Raw genomic sequence first — 26,090 nt, forward strand, 5'->3', positions numbered from 1 at the left:
TCCCACGATTATATTATATTAATCAACCCTTGTAAAATAATCAACAACCTCTATACATCTTTCTCTCTTCCTTATATAGTGTTGGAAGAGAAAAATCTACCCGGATGTCAAGGATTCTCTCCTCGAACACCTTTTTCAAGTCCGTTTGTTGTTCGATGTCCGAGGCGAGCTTGAATGCCGGAATCGTTTTTCCTTTCCCTCTTCCGTCAGAGTTCCAGCTCTCCGGTGTTTTCGATGGTCTAGCCGCATCCTCCTTGCGTCGCCGCTTCTCGTCCACATATACCTCATGTAATTGACATAGGGCGTATACGCTATTCTTATCGACGGGGCATTCCCATCCCGTAGATTCCCGGATGCCTTCCGCGGTGCTTCGGATCTCGTTAGAGTCAGTTTTCTCGGTGTTTTCTAGCACTTCCGGCCAAAAAGACACCTTTGCTCCCGATGACTCCCCGATACATATTCCCGAGATTGTCGTGTAATTGCTCTTTGCCACTATTTCCTCCTCTAGGACCTTCTTCATGCCGCCTTTTTGGAAGTTCGGTCGGAGCGGCTTCTGAGAGTCCATCGAATGAATCTGATTTCCCTCGTAGTAGATAAGATCCTGTCGTAGCACTTCCTTGTGCTCGTCGCAATCCCTCCGATCATGTTCGGTGCTATCGCACCATATGCATCGACGGGCCATATACTTGGAACTTGTAGGACGGTCATCCGACTTCTTCACCATCGCGATTTTTAGATTCTCCATCTCCTTCAGCAACTGCTCCACTGTAGTTGCGTCGATTCCCTTCTCAGTCGTAGCTTCCCGAGCCCGCGGTTGATGGTCTTCTGATCTGGATCTCGGTTTCGGAATCGGTTCCGAAACCCTCTTTTCTTCGTTGGCAAGCCATTGCCCCCTCTTTGTGTATCGCGCGACGATATCCCGCACGCTTTCCCATGTTTCGGTGAGGCCACTCTCGGTAGTCGTGTCCTCTAGAAGTAGTCCAAGGTCCTTCCGGTCCCGGACGTCTACGGCTCGTAAGAACATGATAACTTTGTCCGGTGCGAGGATAGCTTGATCTCTCACAGACAACCTCCCGAACTGACTTTCGAATGCCGAAAACACATCGAGGACCTTCATCCCCATGTCCGTCGTTTCTACCCAATCCTCGAATCCTCTCCGCGTTGCCTTGGAGGAGTCCTCGATAGCGAACGTGGTCTTTGGCGCCTCTTCAAATGCTTCCCATGTCGGATTTTGTTGTCGTAGCACGTGGATACTTGCTTGAACCCAGTCGGTAGCTTACCGGTTGAAGGATGTCACTTGCAATCCTTCTGAAATCCCGCATCGTATCATTTCCGCCTTGTAGTCCCGAAGATAGCGCAATACGTCCTTCCCGTTGAATTGCCCGATCCGTTGCACGAGACGCTCTACTGCCGCCGCTATCTCCGACATCACACGTTGTTCTTGAAGCATCCGCTCGAACATCGCCATCATATTGTTAGCTTGTTGATTCTCCATCTCCTTGCCACACGTTTTCACATCGGGTTCACCACTTTGTGTCGTGCCTTTCGGCTCCGGATCGTTGCGTGAGTCGAGTGGGAACCGCTGGGGTTTTAAACTAGGAGGAAAGAAAATTCTAAGCCAGTTAAGAATATGAAATATATTGTAAGAAAGAAAGATATTGAAAACTCGTGAATCCCACGAGTATAGTGTATTAGTGAGTACTCAAATTAAGAGAGAAAAATAGTTAGCAAACTCATGGATCCCACGATTATATTATATTAATCAACCCTTGTAAAATAATCAACAACCTCTATACATCTTTCTCTCTTCCTTATATAGTGTTGGAAGAGTCTAAGTTTATCACATGTAAGCATCATGCTTTTCCTATCTGTTAAGTAATTAGGTAATTAACTAGGGTTAATTAGAGACTAATTATATGGTTACGTTAAGCAGCGGAAGATTAGTATGATATGCATGTGAGAGTGTGTGAGAGGAAGAGAGAGAGAGAGAGGAAGTTACACTTGAACACAAAGATAAATGGGGGATGATTGACTATATTGAAAAGTGTCATCAACATACAAAAATACCCACAATGAGGTATATATACAACCCATGTGCAAAGGTGCACATGTGTGGGTAGAACATAGGTACTATTGTGTAAGTCCTACATTAAATGTACTAAGGAGTGGAGGATCTAGAATATCCCACTTAAGTACAAGGTCCTATTTAAAGGCTTAAGGTCAACACATTAACTAGATTCGATCTAGGTAACTACTAAGTTACATGTGTTGACTAACTAGATTAAACTAGTTGAGCTTGATATCTCAACACGCCCCCTCAAGCTCAAGTGTGAGGCATCCAACGTCCGGTTTAGCTTCCTTCGGATTCGTCGGCATCGGTGCGGCTTGCGGCTTGTGGCTTTCTTCGCGGCGTTGCGTGGCTCTCGGCGGCTTTGTTGCGCAGCGTTGCGTGACTTTCTTCGCGTCTTCGCAGCTTCATTGCGTGGTTCTCCGTAACATTGTTGTGCGGCGTTGCGCGGCTTTCTTCGCAGCTTCGTTGCGCGCTTTTCTGCGGCTTTGTTCTCCCCCTCAAGCCTGTGACGAAGGCTTGGATCCTCAGGCTCTTGTTCGGCCACTACCTTCATCGTGAGGGCATAGTGATGGGCCATATACTCGTTGTAGGCGTAACGAGTAACTTGGGTCTTCGCTCGTGAGGAGCGGCGGAGTTTCTCGTTTGTCGATGTGAGTGCCTTCTTTACTCCGGGTGTCCTCATGATGGGTACACCGAACTCACTATCTAGTGAGCGAGCCGAATCATCCAAATCATGGTCGTCGGGGTGGACCTCGACTTCGTATTCGGGCATCTTACCTTTGCCTTTGTCCGATGTCGGACTTGGCTGCGACGTGTTTTCATCACGTGGAGGCTCTTGTGGGCCAATTAGGTCGGTACAGGTTGGATTGTCCTTCGGTGCAGGACTTGGCCGAGTTTCGTCGTCCGAGTTGGCGTTCAACTCTTCCTCGATCGGGTCGGATGGAGTCGCATCGGGCTTATACCAAGATGCCGATTCGCCGAAAACGACGTCACGACTTATCCGCACCGCTCGGGTCGAAGGGTTGAAGCACTTGTACGCCTTTTTCGCGGACAAGTATCCTATGAGGATACATTCTTCTGACTTCGCGTCGGGCTCCTCTCGACTTTCGTTCGGGATGCGTACATTCGCAATGCTTCCGAACACCTTGAGGTGTGAGAGGATGGGCTTCCTAACGAAGATCTCATATGGAGTAAGCTCGTGCACGCTATTTGTGGTGCATCGATTCATGAGATTGACGGTCGTGTATGCCGCTTCCGCCCAATAGAAGTTCGGCATGTGCTTCTCACGCATCATGGTGCGTGCTACCTCGAGTATTTGCCGATTCTTTCTCTCGGCTACCCCGTTTTGTTGGGCAGTGTGTCGGCATGAGAATTCTCTACGAATGCCTTCACCTTGGAGGTAGGAGGTGAATTGGTCGGACAAGTACTCCTTTCCTCCGTTCGATCGTAGGCATCGAATGTGGCGACCGGTTTCTTTCCCCACTTGGTTTTTGAGCCTTTGAAAGTGGGAGAGCACTTCGCTCTTCTTCTTCATCAGGTATATCCACGTGTAGCGCGAGTGGTCGTTGATGAAGGTGACATAGTAGCGGTATCCACCGAGCGTCAGCATTTGAGCCGGTCCCCATACGTCCAAGTGGATTATGTCAAGGAGGCCTTTGCTTGCAGAGCTCTCCTTCGGGAATGGGAGTCAATGTTGTTTGCCGAGTTGGCATGCTTCACACACTCGATCGACTCGTTTCAATTCGAAGGCCGGAAGTCCGATTACGACTCCCTTTGATTGCATTCCGTGAAGCCGTTGGAGGTTTACGTGGCTGATTCGCTTGTGCCACAACTCGATGTTTGTCTCAGTATTGAGACCTTTGGCGTACATGGCCGATTTTACCTCGTTCGAGTCAAGGATGAACAAGCGACCGTCTCTCCGTCCCTTGGCTATGAGTCGGCCATCTTTCTCGATGAAGCAACCTTCATTGTTGAAGCGGACTTGCATGCCTTGCTCCACGATTTGGCCGACCGAGACCAAATTCTTTGTTATTGTGGGCACGTGCAAGAAATTCTTGATGCAAGTTTGCTCGCCTTCTTTCCCGAATGGGACATCGCCAATGTGCCGAATGGGATGCGGAGTGTCGTCTCCGGTCTCTATGTAGCCGGGTCGATCCGGTGTTCGCAAGTCGCGAAACCACTCTTGGTGCAACGTCATGTGGTGCGAGGCGCCGGCCGGAGTCTACGAACCACGCATGTTTGGAGTTGGAGGTGCTTGTAGAGTTTGTGGGATCGGAGGCCATCATAGAGTTCGCTCTATGCCTCATCTCGAAGAGTCCGCCGTAGTCCGCGTATTCCACGTTCGCGGCGTAATTTGTGAGTTGCCGGCTTGTTGAAGCCGACTCGCTTCGTGTTTTTTGGCATTCCTCTTCGTGATGGCCGATTTTGCCACAATAGTTGCACGTAGGTGGCGTCGTTCGCCGACCTTGTTCGGCATGGAAGCTCCCCCTTCTTGTGGAGGTTCCTCGATGGCTTCTGTTTCCTTGCCGAAATTGTGAATTCCCTTCGTGGGATAAGTCGAATTGACCTCTTCCGCGTCGATCTCGTCTATGGGCACCATCCGTATCGGAGAAGAGCATTTTTCCTTCCAATGTGTTGGTCTTTGGTTGAACGTGGTTTTCTTCGACCAATAGCATTGATTGGAGGTTGAAGAACGAGGGAGGGGTATCTCTCGCCAAGATTGCCGTTCTCAACGGGTTGAATCGTTGTGCGAGGCCGCCCAAGCATACTTGTACCATCTCATCCTCGTCTATGTTGACGTTGATGGAGCCAAGAGTTGTAGTCCGTCACGGACATTTCTTTTTGTCATATGTTGTTCAACTCTTGCCAAAGTTGAAGCTTGCGTGCGGATGTGTCCGCAGCGAAAATCTTCTTGAGATTTTCCCACGCCTCTTTGGGCGTCTTGGCATCACGAATGTGGCTAAGCATGTGGTCGTTTACACATATTTCCAAGCAATACATTACCCAACTCGCGCCTTGCTCCCATGTTGGGTAGTTGGCGTGTGTGGTTTCGGGTTTGTTTTCTTGTGCACCGTTGATGTAGCTCCAATACCCTTGGCCGACAAGGTATTGATTCATCTTGTACTCCCAAGATGAATAGTTGCTTCGGTCTAGCTTTTCGCTAGGGAGTGAGCTTCCCATTTGTTTGTTCATGTTTATTGTTGTGTCTTCCGTTTTATTTTTCTTCTCTTGGTCGCGTACACGTCCTTCGTAGCGGCACTACTGTAGCGGATAGCGAATAGCCGGAATTTGTCGTCGGTGTCTCGAACACACAATCACGAATAAGCGGTGGGCTTAGTGGATTTTGTAAACCACTCGATTTGATACCATGTTAAGTAATTAGGTAATTAACTAGGGTTAATTAGAGACTAATTATATGGTTACGTTAAGCAACGGAAGATTAGTATGATATGCGCGTGAGAGTGTGTGAGAGGAAGAGAGAGAGAGAGGAAGTTACACTTGAACACAAAGATAAATGGGGGACGATTACTATATTGAAAAGTGTCATCAACATACAAAAATACCCACAATGAGGTATATATACAACCCATGTGCAAAGGTGCACATGTGTGGGTAGAACATAGGTACTATTGTGTAAGTCCTACATTAAATGTACTAAGGAGTGGAGGATCTAGAATATCCCACTTAAGTACAAGGTCCTATTTAAAGGCTTAAGGTCAACACATTAACTAGATTCGATCTAGGTAACTACTAAGTTACATGTGTTGACTAACTAGATTAAACTAGTTGAGCTTGATATCTCAACACTATCTTTAGTTTTCATGCACACTGCATGTGCATGATTAGCTTTCTATCTCATCTTTTCTTTGAACTCCAATGTCTCTGCATGAATAACTTTTTGTACCATGCATGTCTAGAATATTTACATGGAATAAAATTTAGTATAACTTTAAAACTCATAATACGCTAGTATAATGATAAGGCTTAACATTATTAACATGGAGGTGCAAGGTTCGAATCTTGCCCTATGCATGTAATATATAATTTTATACTTTCTTCTATTTACAAATATGTCTCTTCATCTGGGTCTCGCTGACCTTCTTCATCCGGCTCTTGCCGGTTCTGCTTCATCCGGTTCTCGCAGGTTTTCTTTATCCGGTTCTTACCGGATCCTCCTTACCGGTCCTCTTCGTCCGTTTCTCACCGACTCTCACCGGCCTTCTTCCTTCCGGTTCTCACTGGGTACTCCATATCCTATCCGAAGAAACCAAAAATGTAATTTTTCACGTAGTGTGCGAATTACACTACAACGGCAGTTGTGGCGGTAATTTCTCCGTCAGCGGCTTTGGCGGATTTGACTCTGGTTGACTCGTCCCGGCCTTGTCTCCGTCCGGTCCTTGCCCCGGTGATGGCTCCTCATCTCTGAGGTTGACGGTCGCCACTTGCTTTGCTTCTTCTTTTCGAAGCCTGGTCTGCTCATAGCTTTCAAACTAGATTTGAGCATCCAGTCGATCATCGTCCAACTGTGCTACCAGTTGTCGGACCACTCACTGTTGATTGTTCCTCCGCCAGAGTTACAAAATCTTTTGCTAACTCATCTCTTACGACGGTGAAGTTGTCCTCTGTTAGCATGTTGCAGTCGTCGCCATCCTTCTGCCGGTTTTCTGCGTCAGCCCTTAGCAACTGGAGCTCAGCTGTGTGATTTGCCCATTTGTCCCACCATTGCGTAGAGCTTTCGTCAATCAAGAATTTGGTCTTGTTCCTCCATGCCTAGACAATGAACTAGATCCGCTCAAGTCCCATCTTTGATTTGTCCTCCACGGCTTGCCATTTGTCCTTCAATTGCTTGATTAGCGCCACCGTGTCTACCTCCTACTCCCGGTAATGTGATAATTGGTGTTGGTAGCTATTCTGCAACCTCTGCAATACCATTGTCGCTCTTTCCTTCTCTTCATAATGCTGCTTATGGAGCTCCATATATTCTTGCACGGCTTCCTCCAGCAGCCTGGTTCTTTCAGCCCGTTCCTCCGCTAGCGCCGTCTCAGCTCGATGCACCTCCTGTCGGAGCTCTGCCATCTTCTCCTGCTGGTTCTTATGCTCCGTATCTAGATGCTTGTAGTCTCGGTGCAGGTGCTCAAAATCATCAGTCTTCTACTTCAGCTTCTGGTTGAGTTGCTGGAGAGCACAGTCTTCCCGATCCTGCTGTTGACGGAGTTCTTCTTTAAGTCTTTCAATCTCCGTTTCCGCCATCCATCGCAACTTCTCCTTTTGTTGCAGCACTTTCTCTTTCTCCTCCTTAAGCTGGTCATATGCTTGATGTCCTTTCCGCAAATTGTCTTCTACCTAGCGGAGGTTCTCAGCAGTCTTCCTTTGTTCTTCTTCTACCGCTTTTTTCAAGTCCCTTTCTCGGGTGTGTAATGCTTCTTGTGCGCCCTGCCCTGTTCATCTTTCAATTTAGCAAGCTCTTTTGCTTGCGCTGGCACTATCTCTGGGACTAGTTCCGTCTTCGGGGTCTTATTGCTATGTACAGTTGCCGGTGTTTCTATATTCTGTACATCTACCAGAGTCACCGGTGCTTGGATCGTTGGTCCAGTTAAGGCCATTTTGGCCAATTCTTGTGTGGCCGTCCAAGTCTTGTTTTAGGCTCTGGATCCTTGACCGGGCTGTCTCTAGTTCTCCGATTGTGACGAGCAACCGGTCCATCTGCGCTTTCTTTTCCGTCTCTATGTAGTGCACCACTCCGACAATCTGTTCTCCAATCCACCGTAGCCATTGGCTGTCGGTGCCCTATTGTTGCGTCTGCCTGGAGGGTTGGCTGTTGGTGTCGCTGACCAGTGGTCGGTTTTGTCCGGTTGTGTCGAGCTGCAACTCTGTCTCTGGTTGGTGACCACTTTGCCGTTCTGGTTCCGGTTGCGGCTCCGTTGGCCGCCCCGCCTCTGATTGCTCTTGACCTGCCAGTGGGGTAGGCAACTGTACTTCCAGCGCTTGCAATTCGGGTCTTGCCGTATCCTGACCCGCCGGTATAGTTTGTTGTGCAGGGAGCTCTGTGACCGGTTTTGTCCGAACCGGTTCCGGTTCCACCCTTGGTGCGGCATGCTTAGTGCGGGGTAGAGGCGTTCCATCCTTCTTTGGGTCCGAACACTCCCCGGCCTGTTCGGAGGTGCTTGCCTTCTGGCACCGCTGGAGGTGCTCTAACGGTTCCTCCTCCGCTTCCTCCTCCTGAGTCCCGATGTTGATTTTTGCTGCCAAGGGGTCCGACTCTTGCTGAACCGGTCGGTGAAGTTTGATCTTGATTGGCCGTGCCGGTGGCTCCTGCTACGTTTCCGCCTACCGCTTCCTATTGGCGCGCTCCTTTGCCGCCTGGTCCGAGTCGGCCGCCTTCCCTTTGGTTGCCTTAGAGGCCAACAATTGCTGCCATTTTCGGGGTACCTTCGGTTGTTCTTCCCCGCTTCGTGGTCTTGACGGGCTCGATAGGTGGTGCCAATAGGGTGAGCCATTGCGCCACTGCCATCCATATCTTCCGACCCTCCTTGCCTCTTACAGAGTCGATGGCTGCACAGAGGCCATCCGCAATCAGTACCGGCCAGTCCACCTTCACGCCTTCATATGTTGCAATGATTAAGTCGGCCCGGTTCTTAGGCATGCACGAAGGTCGAGGGTATACATGTCTAAATTCATGGAGCACACGGGCAATCTCTCGAAATAATGGATCTTCGCCGCCCTGTGTCCGGTAGGCCTTGCTGACTAGAGAGTATTCCCCAAAATATTTCTGGAGTTGGTTCAGGGCAGGGTTGGCGATAGTGAAGATGCCCCCTTCCGGAAGGCCAATCAAAGCATGGATGGCCTCCTCCGTGATTAGTTCCGTGTCAATTTCCTTTACTATCTTCTCCGCCTCCCGGTGTGGTGGCGCCTCCATGATTGTGAGGAAACCTTCTAACCCGTGTTGCCTTAGCCACTTCCTGGCTACTTCTGAGAGTGCTTGGTAGTCCATGGCTTCTTCGAGGTCGGTGAGCGCTGGTGAGGGGTGTGTTTGAGGAGGCTCTGTGTTCTTGGGCTCGCGTCTGATGATCTTCAATCGCCTGTGCTCGTTTGTGCTCCTCTATTCGCGAAATGTGAAGGCTTCCATGCAGTGGGAGTTTTCTTGCTACATGTTGGTGCCTTTTTTCTGACTCGCGCATGTGCACGTCGTGTATTAAAATAGAATAATGTGCCTTGTGGCATCGGTTTAATATCCTATTAATAGTCCACTACGTACCTTTTCAAAGTGCATGTTCACTCCTTGTTCTTGCATGTGTCCGTTCACACCTCACCCTTGCATGATTTACTTTGATTGATTTTATTTTATTTTATTTTATTTATATTTTATTTATTTATTTATTTATTTATTGTTAAAATTGATTGGTTAATTTGCATCCGGTCCCATTGGACCCCCTATCAAAATTGTGGGACTTGCTGGCCATGGGACTACCCGCCGTTGCGTCGTTCTTGCTGTTTGCCGGCTCGTGCTCCCTCTTGCCGATTGTGAATTGTGTTGCCGTTTCATCCAACTTACCGGTGTCTGGTTCTGTGTCAGCATTTACTTGTTCAAATGGGTTTCTTGGCATGGGTCCATTGTATGGTTTGAGTCAGAACCCATTTACCCATTTACCCAAAACCTCGCCGGCGAGTGTCCCTAACTGGTACGAACCATTGAACTCACGCGTAATCCAGTATGGTCCGGTCCACCGAAACCGTAGCTTCCCTGGCATCTTACCCATCCGGGTCTTGAATACTAGTACTGGCTTACCGATTCCAAACATCTTTTCGTTCCCTTTTCGGTGACGATCCACGTACGCTTTCCTTCGCCATTGTTCTAGTTCTAGGTGCATGATGTTGGCTAGCCGGTGTTCTTCCAATTCGCATAGTGCTGCTAACCCGATAGCTTCTAATTCCTTCTCATTTAGGTGTTCCCGAATCTGTATTCGTAAACTCGGTACCTGGAACTCGACCGGCATCACTGCTTCCAATCCGAATGCTAGGTGAAACGGTGTTGTGCGGATACTTGTCTTATATGCCGTTTGGTAGGCTCAGAGTGCATTGTGTAGCTTTGTATCCCAATCTGTCCGGTTCTCATTGACGATTTTGCGAAGGATGTTCTGCAGTATTTTATTTGTTGACTCGGCTAATCCGTTGGCTTGCAGATAATAGGGAGTGATCCGTTTGTGCACAACCGCATAAAATGTCGTCAAACTTTCCACTACTTGCCCTAAGAAGTGCCCACCTTGGTCACTTATTAACTCTATTGGACATCCATACTGGCACCAGATGTATTCATATAAAAAATTTTCCGTGGATGCCGCGATGTTGTCACGTAGTGCTTTGGCTTCCACCCATTTTGTGCATATAATCCGTAGCTACTATTACGTACCGGTTGCCGGTTCTCATTGCTGGTGGTTTGAATGGACCGACAAAATCTAGCCCCCATTTCTGAAATGGTTCTAATGGTAGCACGGGCTGGTGAGGCATCCTGGCTTGTTCGGTTGGTTGGCCCATTTGCTGACATAGGTCGCATTCTTTAGCGTACCAGACTGCATCCTTCAATGTTGTTGGCCACCATAGTCCACTCTGCCATATTTTCCTTGCCGTAGCGTCTCCGGCATAATGTTCTCCAGCCACTCGTAGTGTGCTTCGTGTAATATTATTTCCTTTTCGTCGTTGCGTATTGCACGCCACCATATTCCATCTACGCCTTTGTGGTACAGTGTGTCCTGTAATAGACAGAAGTGTCGGCTTTGAACCGCTAAGCGTTTCCTTTCATCTCTATTCATCTCCTCCGGAGGTAAGCCGATGCTCAAAAATTGGTGCATGTTGGTGAACCACTTGTCTTCCTCTGCGACCGTACCATCCGTTGCCGTTTCTGTTGTAACTCTGAACAATTCTGCATCCGGAAAGTCGTCTAGGATGCCGTCACCGGTTTCGCCGGAATCTAACCGGCTCAAATAGTCTGCTACCGCATGTTGTATGCCGGGTCGGTGGAATATCTCGAACTCAAATTCTTGTAATAGTAACGTCCACTGGGCAAGTTTACCAGTGAGTGATGCTTTGGACACCAAGTAGAGGAGCGCCGAATGATCTACGTGAAGGAAAATTTCCTTCCCAACAGATAGTGTCTAAACTTGGTGACACTGTAGATCATACCGAAGGCCTCCCTTTCTGTTGTGGAATAATTACGTTATGCTTGGGACAACTTCCGACTAGCATAATACACTGGCCGGTACCATTTCGGTTCTGTAAGTTGCATAAGCGCGCTCCTGATTGCGATGTCGGACGTGTCAACGAACACATGGAACTCTTTAGACCAATCTGGAGGTTGCACCACCGGCGCTTGTGACAACAATACTTTTAGTGCCCGATAAGCCTTGTCTTTTGTGTCCGTCCATTGGAACGGTGTCCGATGTACCACGGCATGTAATGGTGTAGCCAGGTCTGCCAGATACCAGAGCATTCGGCTATGCCACTGAATCTGTCCTAAGAACCGGCTTAATGCCTTTGCCGTGGTTAGTGCCGGTGCCTCCAAAATAGCTTTGACCTTGTCCGGATCTACTGCAATACCGTCCTTGCTCACGATGTGGCCAAGTAATGCTCCGCTGGCCACTCCGAACACGCATTTTTCCAGGTTCAGGCTTAGTCGGTAAACCCTACATTTCTCCAAACATAGTCGGAGGTGCTGAAGGTGTTCCTCTTTCCGGCTATAGACAACGAAGTCATCCAAGAACACCTGCATGAATGCCGGAATGAATTCTCCGAAAATCACCATGATGATCTGTTGGAAGGTTGTCGGCGCCGTTTTCAGTCCGAACATCATCACTACGGCAACAAAGACTCCCCATTCGGTGACAAAAGCGGTTTTCTCCTGGTCGGCTGGGTGCATCCGGATCTGATTATAGCCGATGAAACCATCCAAAAAACTGTACACCTCATGACCGGCGACCGTATTCAGGACTCCATTTGTGAATGGAATTGGGAAGACATCTGTTACCATAGTCGCATTTAATTTCCAGTAGTCGACGCAAACTCTTATCTTACCGTTCTTTTTCGGTACTACGACTATCGGACTGAGCCATGTGGCTTTCTTTACCGGTCGGATGAAGCCAACCCTTAGCAACTTGTCGATTTCTTCTTTGACTTTTGTTGCGTAATTCGGGTTCATCTGGTAACGTCATTGCGCTACCGGTTTGGCATCTTTACTCAGATGTATCTGGTATTGATACAACTAAGGATTGAGTCCCTGCATGTCCTCATCGGACCAGGCGAACACATTGCGAAATTCTTTTAGGAGTGTGATCATTGCCATTCTATTCGCCGGGGTCATTTCCTTGGCGATGGGCACCGGTCTTGCGTCCTCTGTGGTACCTAGGTTTACCTCTTCTAGTTGGGATGCTTTCACGCGCTGCGACACTGCCATTTCTCTTTCTAATGCTTCTTGTGCTTGCCGTAATTCCCGGATTGCTTCTTTATTCGGTTCCTCTTCGGGCCCGTCCGGTTGCAGTATGTACGGTGATACTGCTTCGGCTACATCAATCTCGAGCAGAGGTACAATATTCGGATTTTATTGTAAGTATTGATCGACCTCTTCGTCCGCCAATCCTTCCAGCATGTTGACACATTCCCCATATAGCGGCGTCGATTCCTTGCCGGTACCGGACCGTGGTTGAGTCGGTACTCGCACTTTCGTTTTTCCACGCCAGAACGTAATGATATTCTTCCTCCAGTTTTGCTTGATGTGTGTTGTTTTTAACCAAGGGTGTCCCAACAATAGTGGGTAAGCTCCCTGAGCCTGTAGCTGGAGAACTACTGCGGAAATGCGAAATGTGCGACCCCCGATGGTCACTTCCAGATCACATATTAATCTGGTCGGCCGTACTGAGCTTGTGTCAGCCATCCGAAACCAAAACGGGCATGGTTCCAAGTCATGGATTCCTAGAGTGCTACACGTTTGGACACTGATCATGTTCACGTCGGATCCTCCATCGATAAAGTTGCCGGGTAGCTCTTTTCCTTTCACGATGGCTGTGATTGTCGGAGTGCTCGTGTCTACCATTGCCAGTCCTTCCTCCAGATTTGAAAAGAATGCGGGAGCCGGTGGCGTGTCGGCTGTCGTCCTTCCTGTCTTCAGTCCTTCCGTGAAGCGTGGTACCAGTTGCAATAGCCAGCCTAACAGCAACGTTATTTGGCATTCTTGTAACGCCTGCCATGTTGGGTTTTCGGGTTGCCCCGGGCCGGTGAGCTCGTCGGCATTCTCCTTTTGTTGTTCGAGCTCTGCCGCATTCCACTCGTTTGCCTTCTTCACCCATTCGGTTGCCTGCTTCCGGATGGCTTCTTGTAGTGACTTGTTGTAAGTCCGCGACTTCCGCGTCTACCATGTTCACCGTTGGTCGCTTGTCGTAGCTCTTCGCCAGACATTGGTTACTATAGTGGCCTTCTTACCGGCAATAATAGCAGTACGCTTTCCGGGTGTTGCTGGATTCGGCGTTTGTGCTTAGTTGAGGTCCAGTGCTAAGTGCTTGGTTTTGGTCCGGTTGGCTGCTTGGAGCGCCCTTTTCCGGTTCCCGTGGATGACCCCCCTTTTTGTTGAAATGACGTTTCTTGTTGAAATTCTTTTTGTTTCGGTAACCATGACGGGGCTGGTCGTCATACTTGCCATAGTCGTCCCGTCGTTGGTTGTAACTAGGGGAGTGATCTCGGTTATATCTCTCGTACCATCCATTATAGTCCCGGTATCTATCCTGTCTGTCATACCGGTCATAAGCGTCTCTTCGATCGCTGTACCGGACATCTTGTGCTGGCTGGTAGCGCTCCTCTCGCCGCCAGCGTTCTTCTTCTTCCTCCCGGTTGCTTCGTGGTTCAACCTGCCGAACCGGTGGTGCTTGTCGATTTAACAAGTTATACTCACACCGTTCCATTGTGTGACTTCTGGAGTGGCAGAGCAAGCATTGGGAACGCATGGTGCATTTCAGCGCCGAATGTTCGGCATTCAAGCATGCCGTACATTGAATTGCGTGCCGGAAACGGAGGTCCTCATCTGTCGGTAGTGCACGCTAAAGTGCACCCATGGTTAGCCATGAACTTGAGTTTTCCATTTCTCGAACTCGGTCGATCACTTGATCTATGCTGTTGGTGCGGAAATCAATCACGGTGCACACCGTTCGTAAGGGTTCCTGGAGTGCTGCTAAGAATATGGCCTTTGTTTCTTCCTCTGGTGGTGTCTGGTTGAGTTGTCTATGGATCCGCTGGAACCAGATGACAAACTATTGAATGTTCTTTGTTGGTTCCTGCCGGATACTATAAAATAAGCCTACCATTTCCCGTTGGTCCATCTCCTTGTGAAAGAAATGCAAGAATTTTGTCTTTAATGTTTCAAACGTGGGGATGGTGTTGGGATCTTGTGTTCGGTGCCATCTGGCGGCCGGTCCCTCTAGGGTGATGCCGAACTCTGCCCTTTTTGAGCATTCCTCTTCGGCTACATTTAAGCGTTGGGACACATGGTTTGCCTCCCAGGTTTGCTGAAACACATGGACGTGGGCTTCCGCGTCCGGATCATCCTGGTATCTAGTCATTTTGTTGTAAACGAAGTGACTCCTTGGCCACTCTCCGGATCACTTTGGAAAATGAGCGATCCGCTCTAATTTCTTCTACCGCTTGTTGGAAAGCCTCTCGCTTCCTCAGCCGTTCAGCAAGTCTCCTTGCTCGCTCCGTAACCGGGTCGTTTGTTGGTCTCGTCATCCATTCCCGTCGATGTTCGCTGCGCTTGTGCAAGAATCGTGGTCGCTAAAAGCTGTGTTATTCCTTAGGGCCGGACAATGGCCTAACACAGGGTAGGGTGTCTACGGAAGACACTTCACCAAAGGGGTGTTACGGCGAGATAACTTAAGACACAACGATTAATCAGACTTAATTGGTTACTTAGCAATATGGCATTATACTTGATACACGCGTATGATAGAACAATTAGTACAAAACGGTAATCAATACTTAAAGATTAACAAGAAGCTCTATTAATTATCTGTCGTCGTTCTACATTGTAACCGGGCCTTTATATAGGTCACCGGTGCTGAGTACAAAATGATGCCAACCGGCACTAGTTCGGAACCGGTTCGGATCCAGATCGGCATACCGATTCCGGTCCGTCCGTTCACGTTTTATAAACTACTTAATTATACCCTATTCCGAATAAGCATTCCCTTTCACATTCTGGTCTTTAACTCCTTTGTCGGCCAGGTAACAGAGGCTGTAGTTGGATAATAAGTTTAATCTGAGTTATGAACCCTTAGAAGTGCTTCCTCATGCCATCGAACTTGTCAGGTAAACTAAGCTCAGGCTCCATACTTGTAGTTCAATGGGGAGGAGTTGGAGAAATACTAGATGAGAGACCATGCTCTATAGGTAGAACATTTGTTGATGCAGGAGGAGAGTTGTTTTTTTCTTCGTTCCATCGGTGTTCCAACTTGAAGCTTTCGTAACAATTCCCGAAGGTTGTCATTCTCAAGTTGAAGTTGATGCATGGTGACGGGAACTCAAGGCTCCTTATGCACAATGCTCAGCCACAACCGAGCTTAGGATCATACATAGAAAACGGGAAACAAATGCACGCAACACAAAGGAGAGAAAAAAAAGGTACACAGAATGTTTACGTGGAAAACCCAAAGAGGGAAAAAACCACGGCAGCCCACATGCTACAAACTATCACTATGTTGGAATGTACAAAACTGTGAGTTCACGGAGGCAACGACCTCGTGCTTACGATCTTCGCCACAGGCGGCGGTTACAACAGAGGCAACGACCTCGTTCTCTCTCTCTCTCAACCTGTACACTGTTACACGCTCTCTCTTCTTGCACCAACAAGAAAATGACAACCCTTTTCATTCTAAAAGTTTGCCCTAAGTCATATTTATACTAATATGACTTTTCGGCTATTTACAAATATAGTCTCTTCATCCGGTTCTCACCGGGTCTGTACCATTCGACTCTCCGTAGCCGGGTACTCCTCATACGGTTCATACCGGGTCTGCACCATCCGGCTCTCCGTAGCCGGGTACTCCTCATCCGGTTCATACCGGGTCTGCACCATCTGGCTCTCTGTAGTCGGGTACTCCTCATCTGGTTTCGGCCTCGGCCGAGCTTGTTCATCAGCACTGTTCTTCTCCCTTCCCATTCGGAGGAACCTGTCTCCCAACAAACTCCCCCTTCACTCCGGCATGGGGTGTCTTACCAGTCTGATCCTCTTCTGACATGCGTTCAGCTTGTCGGGTGTCAGCACTTTGGTCAGCATATCTGACCCGTTCTCGGCCGTGTGGATCTTCGTCAGTGCGAACTCCTGGTCATCTAGTCTGTCCTGGATCCAGTGATACCTCCGCTCGATATGCTTCGTCTGGGAATGGTAGGCCGCATTCTTAGCAAGGTGGATGGCACTTTGACTGTCGCAATAGAGTCGGTATTCCTCTTGCCGGATACTGAGCTCTCCGATGAAGTCCTTCATCCATAATATTTCCTTGCCGGCTTCCACAGCCGCCATGTACTCCGCCTCTGTGGTTGACAATGCAACCGTCTTCTGCAGCCTCGACTGCCACGAAACAGCTCCCCCTGCATATGTCATTACATACCCGGATGTAGACCGGCTGGTATCCACATCAGCCGACATGTCCGAATCGGTGAAACCGTCCAGTTGAGGTTTTCCGGAGCCGAATCGGAGACTCATATTTGAAGTGCCCTTCAAATACCGAAGTATCCATTTGACCGCGTTCCAGTACTCCTTGCCGGGATTGGTCATAAACCGGCTCACCACTCCGACTGCGTATCCTATATCTGGTCGGGTAAACACCATTGCGTACATCAAGCTCCCAACGGCAGAGGCATATGGAATCTTCATCATATCCGCCTTCTCTGCTTTCTTCTTCGGGCTCTGCTTACCGGATAGCCTGTAGTTTGCCGGAAGTGTCGATCCGACCGGTTTCGCATCTGACATGTTGAACCGGTGAAGCACCTTTGTCACGTACTTCTCCTGTGATAGCCATAATTGCTTCGCTGACCGGTTCCGGATGATGTGCATCCCCAGCATCTGTCTTGCCGGACCCAAGTCTTTCATTGAGAAGGTCCAGTTGAGAGCCTTCTTCAGCATCCGTATTTTGACTTGGTCACGTTCGACGATCAACATGTCATCCACGTACAGGAGGAGTATCAAGAAGTCGCCTCCTTCGAACTTCTTCACAAACACGCAGTGATCGGCCTGCGTCTTGTGGTACCCTTGATCGGTCATGAAGGAATCAAACTTCCGGTACCATTGTCGGGGAGCCTGCTTTAGTCCGTACAAGCTCTTCTTCAGCCGGCATACCAGGTGCTCCTTCCCTTTCTCCACAAATCCCTCCGGTTGCTGCATGTAGATCTCCTCTTCGAGGTCGCCGTGAAGGAATGTCGTCTTCACGTCCAGCTGTTCTACCTCAAGGTCCATGCTTGCTGCTATACTCAGCACCGTCCGGATGGAGGTCATCTTTACTACCGGGGCAAATATCTCGTCGAAGTCCACGCCCTTCTTCTGTTGGAACCCCTTCACCACGATCCTGGCTTTGTATCTCGAGGGGTTGCCGGCATCTCCTGGTTCTGGGGACTACGGTTTCTCTGTCTTCCGCGTTCCGATTCGGCAAGGAGCGCTTTGAAGTCGGAGCTTGTATCTTTATCTTTCCGACGCGCCTCCTCATCTAGCAAGCTCGATTTTACTCTTGCTAGGGATAACCGCTTTCCTTCCGGCCCGGCGTTGCCCAAAGTGACAACCAACGTCTCCCAACTATCCGGGAGGGAACCGAGCAAGAGTAGCGCTAGTACCTCATCGGCGAGAGGTACTTCCAATGATGTTGCCTGGTGTATCAGCCCCTGGAAGGCCTATTCATGTGCTCCGCCATGCTGGAGCCATCTTGGTACCGGAGTCTTACTAGCTTCCGGAATACCGACACCTGATTAACAACATTTTTGTTCAGAAACATTATGTCGATCTTCTCCCAGAGCTCATGAGCCTTGCTCTCTTCATTGAAGTTGTTGTACAGGCTCATGTTGATGAAGCACCGTATGTACCCCATTGTCTTCATGTGCATCACCTCCCATATCGCGGCGTCGATTTTGTCCGGTCTCTTGTCCCCGAACTGAACCGGCAACCAGAGGTCTTTAACCACGAGAATGTCCCTCATCTTCGACTTCCATACCGAATAATTGGAGCCGGTGAGCTTGAACATGCGGCCAAACGATTCGTCCATATTTCTGTGTTGTTTCGCTCTGATACCACTTGACGGGAACTCAAGGCTCCTTATGCACAACGCTCGGCCACAACCGAGCTTAGGATCATACACAAAAAACGGGAAACAAATGCATGCGACACAAAGGAGAGAAAAAAAAGGTACACAGAATGTTTACGTGGAAAACCCAAAGAGGGAAAAAACCACGGCAGCCCACAGGCTACAAACTATCACTATGTTGGAATGTACAAAACAGTGAGTTCACGGAGGCAACGACCTCGTTCTCTCTCTCTCTCAACCTGTACACTGTTACACGCTCTCTCTTCTTGCACCAACAAGAAAATGACAACCCTTTTCATTCTAAAAGTTTGCCCTAAGTCATATTTATACTAATATGACTTTTCGGCTATTTACAAATATAGTCTCTTCATCCGGTTCTCACTGGGTCTATACCATCCGGCTCTCCGTAGCCGGGTGGGTACTCCTCATCCGGTTCATACCGGGTCTGCACCATCCGGCTCTCCGTAGCCGAGTACTCCTCATCCGGTTCATACCGGGTCTGCACCATCCGGCTCTCCGTAGCCAGGTACTCCTCATCCAGTTCATACCGGGTCTGCACCATCCGGCTCTCCGTAGCCAGGTACTCCTCATCCAGTTCATACCGGGTCTGCACCATCCGGCTCTCCGAAGCCAGGTACTCCTCATCCGGTTCATACCGGGTCTGCACCATCCGGCTCTCCGTAGCTGGGTACTCATCCGGTTTCGGCCTCGGCCGAGCTTGTTCATCAGCACTGTTCTTCTCCCTTCCCATCCGGAGGGACCTGTCTCCCAACACATGGCTTCCATGAGTTCATTTATTCTCTCAGAAAGATCCGACATGTTGAGGCTTAGAAAATGGGAAGGTGAACAAACTGTCGCGAGTGGGTGGATGAGGCTAAATACTAAGAGAGAGAGAGAGCATAAGAAAAAGAACAAGATTGTCACAAACAAGTAGACGAGGCGCAATACTAAGAGAGAGAGAGAGAGAGAGAATATACAAGAGAACAAGAAAGAGAGAGAGAGACAAAATAGACAAAATAACAAGAACTGAATTATGCTTTCGTAACTGGTGCTGTTCACCTTGATTGTAATCAAGGTGCACCTGAGTATTTATACAAGAATGTGGAGGTATGCATGAAAGTAAGAAAACTTCTAGAGAGTGCATGGAAATTTCTAGAGAGTGCATGAAGATGCATTCTCTAGAAGGTTCTTGAAAGTTCTAGTGATCAATCTACAATGTAATAAGTTGAATCTTATACAATACAATAATGAATAGATACATGTAGCTGAATTGGTAAGGTTGCCCAATAAGACCAAAAGGTCATGGCTTCAACCCCCACAGTTCCATGTGGCATCTTGTTTATGACACCGATCGAGAAGGTTGAGGTGCGCGGAACTGGACACATCACGGAAAATAGAACCGGACTGAACGAGGAACCGGAGGAGAGGACGAACGACCACATCAGACACTGACACTACGATCCGACCTCAAGTTAAGGTTGAGGGGGAGTATTGTGCGGACAAGCTCAACCGGATCCGGAGCCGGATCGGATTGTAACCGGTAGGCAATTGAGGCCTACGAATCTAGCCTAGTACGTAGGCATATATTTAGGAGTTAGTGTTAGTTGCTACTATGAGCATTGAAGCATTTGTCAATACTTCTGTCAGTCGTTTTTAAGGACTTGTATAAAAGTGCTCACTGAGCACATTGTATGTATAGAGTGTTATTATTTTGAAATTGAGTGGATGCTATTCTACTCTCTCTATCTCTCCCGTGAACTGTGTATTCTAAGCTTCCATTAAACCTGTGTTTATTCTCTGTTACTATCCGGTGTAACTGGTTTTGTGAAAGCTTCCGCATATTAACTTTCACAGAGATTCATAAACATTTAGGTTGATAGGTTGATAGATTGATAAGCATTACGGGATGGGGGGTGGTGCATAGAATGGCTCTACCACCCTCCCAACGGGGTTCAACGTAAAGGAAAGAGAGAGAGAGAGAGAGAGAGAAATGACAAGAGAGAAGTTCTTCATTTTTTATTCATTCCCCAGGAGGGGGTTAAATAGTTACAAGAGGGGTAGATACATAGGGGTGCAAGCCCCCTTGGCCATTCACAGTAATCACTCACTCACACCTCTTCTTATCTGTCCACTCACACTCACACTTACATTCACTCATAATCATATACATTACACATACATACAATAACATTAAATCTCTTCACCCTCACTCATCACACTCAACTCTTCGTACATCTCGTACAATAACACATTATGCCACGCCCGTGGGACCGATGGAAGTTCCGGTTGAATAAAGATAATGATCAAGGCATGTGGGATCGACGTGCAAGGCACTGTCCCATGGGCGTGCCATAATGTGTTACATTATGAGATGTACGGAGAGTTGAGTGTGAGGAGTGCGGGTGAAGAGACTTAATGTTGTTGTATATATGTGTAGTGTATACGATTATGAGTGCGAGCGAATGTAAATGTGAGTGTGAGTGGATAGATAAGAAGAAGTGTGAGTGAGTGATTAGTGTGAATGGCCAAGGGGGCTTGCAACCCTATGTATCTACCCCTCTTATAACTATTTAACCCCTTATGGGGAATGAATGAATAAGAAAATATTTCTCTCTCAACTTCTCTCTCTTGGATGACGTATTACAGCGTGAATAACAAAGATGTCCTAAACCTAAATAGTTGAGAAGAGGAAGATGAAGATGCCGGAGTATGGCACGGATAAATCGGCGTCAAATCAGGAATAATTCGACACCAAACAGAGAAATGATGGACCTCAAGTGTTGAGGTCAGATGAGGCCAAGAGGGCCATAAAATCAGCAAATGAGAAGCTCCGCCGATCAACTCACCATAAGAAGCTGGTAATTCGGTATGGTTATAACAAGTACATGGCGCACCATTATGCATACATGATGAAAGTGGCGAAAGTGCGTGAGCCGGAGGGCTATGCTGAGGCATCACAAGATTCCAAATAGCGTTCGCCCATGGAGGAAGAAATGCGGGAACTAGATGCCAACGACACATGGGACTTGGTTGACCATCTCCAACATTGATGTAAGTGGGTATACAAAGTGAATTACAATGCTGACGGTTCGGTCAACCGTTACAAGGCCTGATTGGTGGCCAAGGTATATGCGCATACCAATGGAATCAACTACAACGAGACCTTCCCACTGGTGGCGAAGATCACAATGGTTCATGTGGTGGTGGCAATAGCAGTGGCAAGGGAGTGGCATCTTGTTGAGTGACAAGCTCAAAATTGGGTGCGTAATACGGTGCATAACCTAGTGCGTAGACTGGGTGCGTAAAACAGTACGCATAACGTGGCTGTATCGGTGGGTAAACCGAAAGGCCATTAGTATGGTATTCCTCATAAGAAATAATTTTGGGAGTTAGTGTAGTAGGCTCATTTATGAGCAGTCAAGTACTGTCAGTACTTGTGTCAGCCCGATAGTCAGGGCTTGTATAAAAGGTGCTCACTCAGCACGAACAATGTACAGAGCGTCATTATTTTGAAATAGAACTAAGTTGTATGCTCTCTCTCTGTCTCTCCATCTCCATCTCCATCTCTGTGTTTTCTGAGTTTACCGAATTGTTTTATTTCTGAATTGTGTACTCTGTGTTTACGCACACGCTTCCGCACACGTATTCTTTTACATGGTATCAAAGCACGAGGGTTGAAGTCCTATGCAACCGACAAGAAAAGCTTGCAACAAAACAGAGTTGAAGTTGTTCTTTGTTTTTTTTCGAAAAAGGAAAAGACAACAATATGGACAGAGGTATGGGAAGCTTGCTACCGATTGAAAAGCTTGACAGGAGCTTTTACGCATCTTGGTCGTACAAAATGCACCAGTACCTGCTCGGTCACGGTGCTGCGTAAGAATTTGCCTCTCAAAACTCTAGCACAATACATCTCGAAACACACAAGGCACATCATCATAGGGCACCATAACAACATCTTTGAGTTTAAGAAATACCACAAACACAAAAAGAGATGAATGGGTATAACAAAGACAATCAATGAAGAAATATGAAAGGGGAGGATCTATATCAAGAGTTGATAATATTATATATATATATATATATATATATATATTCTCACTACACCAAAGAGGGTTTACAATATTTTATGATAATCATTCATGTACAACAAATAGGAGATTGGAATTGACAAAGATATGTATCATAATCTATGAAAGGAGGAAAGGAGAATGAAAATAGAGTATTTATTAAGAAGACAGATATAAAAACACACACTACATCAAGAGAGATATTCTATGGCTATTCTATTCTCAAGGCTTTCACACTCATACTTATATACAATAGGGGCGGGGCTTAATTGTTAGTTCTTGCATGTATCTTGCCACATGTCGCACATGTAACACTTCAACCACTTTCCTTTGCATGTAACCGATAGATCTTCTATTTTGGGTATGAAGACGGTTGACTCTATCCACGACCCCTTGTAGACATTTGTAGCACATCGAGCAAGATTTCCAAAGAATGTTTATTTATTGAAATCCAATATTCCCTTGAAATATTACGACCAAAACATTGACTGCCTAATGTAAAGGCACTCTTTGATTATGTCACATCAATTCATCTTGATTCTTCACATCTACCTTCGATTAAAGCATCCACCATCATGCCTAAAGTGTCATAACTAGCTTGTGCCCATATTTTACTATCTTTCAACCACTTTGTTGAGCACAAGTATTTACAACACAACACTTTAGCCCCCTCCAAGTAAAGCTTGATAAAGTCAAAGCTTTTTCTAGTTGAACACTAGTAAACTACCAATATCCTCTATATATACCTTATCCTTGTCTCGAGCAGCAAATACCTAAAAACATTTCACAAATATGTACAAGTAAACGTTTCATTCTTTGTACTTTAAGAAGCCATTGTCATTGAGGAACTCATTATGCGTAAATGATATGGCTTTAATCTCACCCCATTGATCCTTTCTGTCATTAATGACCTATCCATACTCTTTAGCTCATATGTACCATTGGTAAACCTCTTGTGGATTACATAAGGTCCATCCCACCTATGCTTGAATTTTCTTTGAAAAGTCTTATCCAAGGAAATATTATATATTAAGACCAACATACCCTCCATCAAGTTTTTTTTCCTTGCTAGTGCTTGAATTCTTTTATCCCGTCATTGACACAAGTCTTCATAGAAATGTATTGCCTCATCTCTTTTCCAAAATAAATCATGCATAGCTTCTTTTCATACATCCATTTGAAATTCATCATGCACTCCTAAGCACTCCATCATTTGAATAGAAGGAAACAACACATTTGCAGGCATCATTTCATCCTCCCCATATACTAAGTGGAAGGGAGTAAAACCTGTGGAAAGCTTATGTGTCATCCTACATGCCCATAGTGCTTTGTTTAACACTTTATCCCAACTCCGTCGATACAAGTCCACAAGCTTGAACAATAGCTTCTGTATAATCCCATTAAAGGACTCCACAAATCCATTACATTGTGGGTGATATGGAGTAGCTCTTTTATGTGCAATCTCCAAATGAGTTACCAAATCTTTAATAAAATCTCCTCTAAATTCAACATTATCTGTAACTAACTCCAAAGGCACACCAAATCTACATACTACTTGTTCAAAAACAAGCCTCGCCATTTCTTTGCTTGTTGCAATACCTGTAGCCCGTGCTTCTGGCCATCGTGAAACATATTCTACTGTTGACATAATGTATACTTTGCCACTAATAGAACTCGGTAATGGCCCAATGATATCTAAACCCCACTTAGAGAATATCTTATAGCTAACAATCCTCCCTGGAGGTTCAAGCATCTTCTTTGTTGATATAATTGACATTCATGACATGACCTACACCAATGTACCACATCCCTATACATGCTTGCCCATGTTACTTGAGTTTGCATGATCTTCCTTTTAGTATATTCTATTCCAAAATGGCCTCCACATCCTTCCTCATGACACATAGACAAACACTCTTGAATCTCATCATGCCATAATACACGTTTAAGCACCCCATCTATATCTTTCAAATAAAGATCATCATGTATTATCACATACCTTTGTGCACGACGTGTTATGGCAAGATGCCTATGATATGGGAGCTCTTTTCTAGCCCTTCCTGTCCTTAAAACATATTCCTCCTCTTCTAGGCTCTCTCGATCTTTGTATGATGGCATATTTATAACATGCACTCCCACTTCTTGTGTTACTATCTTTCTTGCTAGCCCATGAGCCCTTGCATTCTTATCTCTTGGGATATGCTGAAATTGACATTCCAAGAACTGGCGTTGCAATTGCATCACTTGTTGGAGAAGGGGACGAAGACTAGCCTTTTGCACCTTCCACACCCCCTGCACTTGTCTTATAATCAACAATGAATCTCCCTTTACCATCAAACTTCTAATTCCTTTTTCCATGCATACTTGTAAGGCATGAATTAAGCTAAGATACTCGACCTCATTGTGACTATTTGCTTCAATGTGATCACTTCCACTCCATAACTCATGGCATTCTCTATTCATGAAAGCATATCCAATTCCTGCAATCTTTGTTTTTTGCTTAAAAGCACCATCAAAATATAATACCCCTTCAAATTTTTTCAACATTATTTCAGATTCATTGATTGGTTCGACATGATCATCTATCTCTTTTACATTCTTAGTTGGCACAAGCTCCTTATAGGTAAGCAAATCCGCCATCTTAGAGCTAGTAGTTTCTTCTTTAATAAAACTTACTTCAAACTCTTGTATAATCATTATCCACCATTTCATACATGGGCTATCTCCTGAAAATCTTAACATATGAGGGAGCAAAGCACATGAAGTTAAAACTATTGTGATTCTTCCTAACAAATACGACTTTTTGGAGGGAAAGCACCAATGCCCATACAAGTTTTTCTTCTTGTGTCCAAGTCTTCTCTACCATTGACATCTTCCTACTAATATAATATATTGGACGCATATATGATTGCTTAATACCTTTTTGCATTAATACTGCATCTATTGCTTCAACACCCACACTCAAACTAACATAGAATGGTTGATCCCAATTAGGTGGCATTAGGATGGGTAGAGTACTCAATCTATCTTTTACTTCTTCAAAGGCATTTTGCTCCACTCTTCCCCACACAAATGGATCTCTCATTGAGGCTCTTTGTAGTGGTTAAATATACTCTACCTTTTGAACGTGAAAGATATTGTACCTTTTGAACGAAGCTTAACAATTGCTTTGTAGAAGTCGGAGCATCCATCAATAGTAAAGATTCTACTTTACTTGGATCAGGGGCAATCCCATTAGCACTAACTTCATGCCCAAGTAGAATAATTTTACTATGTGCAATTTTGCACTTATTAGGATTCAATTGACCTCCATCTTCATCTATTCTAGCAAAAATTTGATCAAGCTTTTCTACATGACTCTTTCTATCACTATATATTCCTATGTCATCCATAAATGACCTTGCAAATTTTCCAAAGAAAGGACTTAACAACCTATCCATCCATCCTTGAAAAGTTGCATAAGCATTAACCAACCCAAAAGGCATCTTAGTGTAACAAAATACACCCCATGGAGTGATGAAACTAGTCAACTTTTGATCTTCGGGTGCAATCTCGATTTGAAAATATCCACAAAGACCATCACATATTGAAGACCTTTCATGTCCCACCACTTCATCCAATATTTCATCTTGG

General features: G+C 46.4%; 1 protein-coding gene across 1 annotated transcript; it reads right to left on the reverse strand.

Moving 5' to 3' along the window:
• Nucleotides 1-22,986: 22,986 nt before the first annotated feature.
• Nucleotides 22,987-25,458, reverse strand: LOC147854539 (uncharacterized). The gene is made up of 6 exons (XM_087331564.1): nt 25,377-25,458; nt 24,261-25,183; nt 23,629-24,210; nt 23,341-23,463; nt 23,204-23,230; nt 22,987-23,085 (listed from the first exon to the last, which is right to left on the reverse strand). The coding sequence occupies exons 1-6, from the start codon at nt 25,456-25,458 to the stop codon at nt 22,987-22,989; spliced, it is 1,836 nt and encodes a 611-aa protein (XP_087187690.1).
• Between the last annotated feature and the right edge of the window lie 632 nt (nt 25,459-26,090).

The sequence above is a fragment of the Azolla caroliniana genome, unplaced genomic scaffold (assembly GCF_043228905.1).
Source record: "Azolla caroliniana isolate FFs.n. ecotype wild unplaced genomic scaffold, voAzoCaro1.0.p SCAF_15, whole genome shotgun sequence".
In the NCBI taxonomy this organism is placed as follows: Eukaryota; Viridiplantae; Streptophyta; class Polypodiopsida; order Salviniales; family Salviniaceae; genus Azolla; species Azolla caroliniana.

What these genes read in the sequence shown, in the direction of transcription:
- LOC147854539 (XM_087331564.1), bottom strand. Translation starts at nt 25,458, where the DNA reads ATGCCACCTAATTGGGATCAACCATTCTATGTTAGTTTGAGTGTGGGT. An exon ending in TGCAGTATTAATGCAAAAAG is followed by an intron (nt 25,184 to 25,376) that starts GTATTAAGCAAT and finishes TAAGATTTTCAG; the next exon opens with GAGATAGCCCATGTATGAAA. An exon ending in CTGCTCGAGACAAGGATAAG is followed by an intron (nt 23,086 to 23,203) that starts GTATATATAGAG and finishes TGCTCAACAAAG; the next exon opens with TGGTTGAAAGATAGTAAAAT.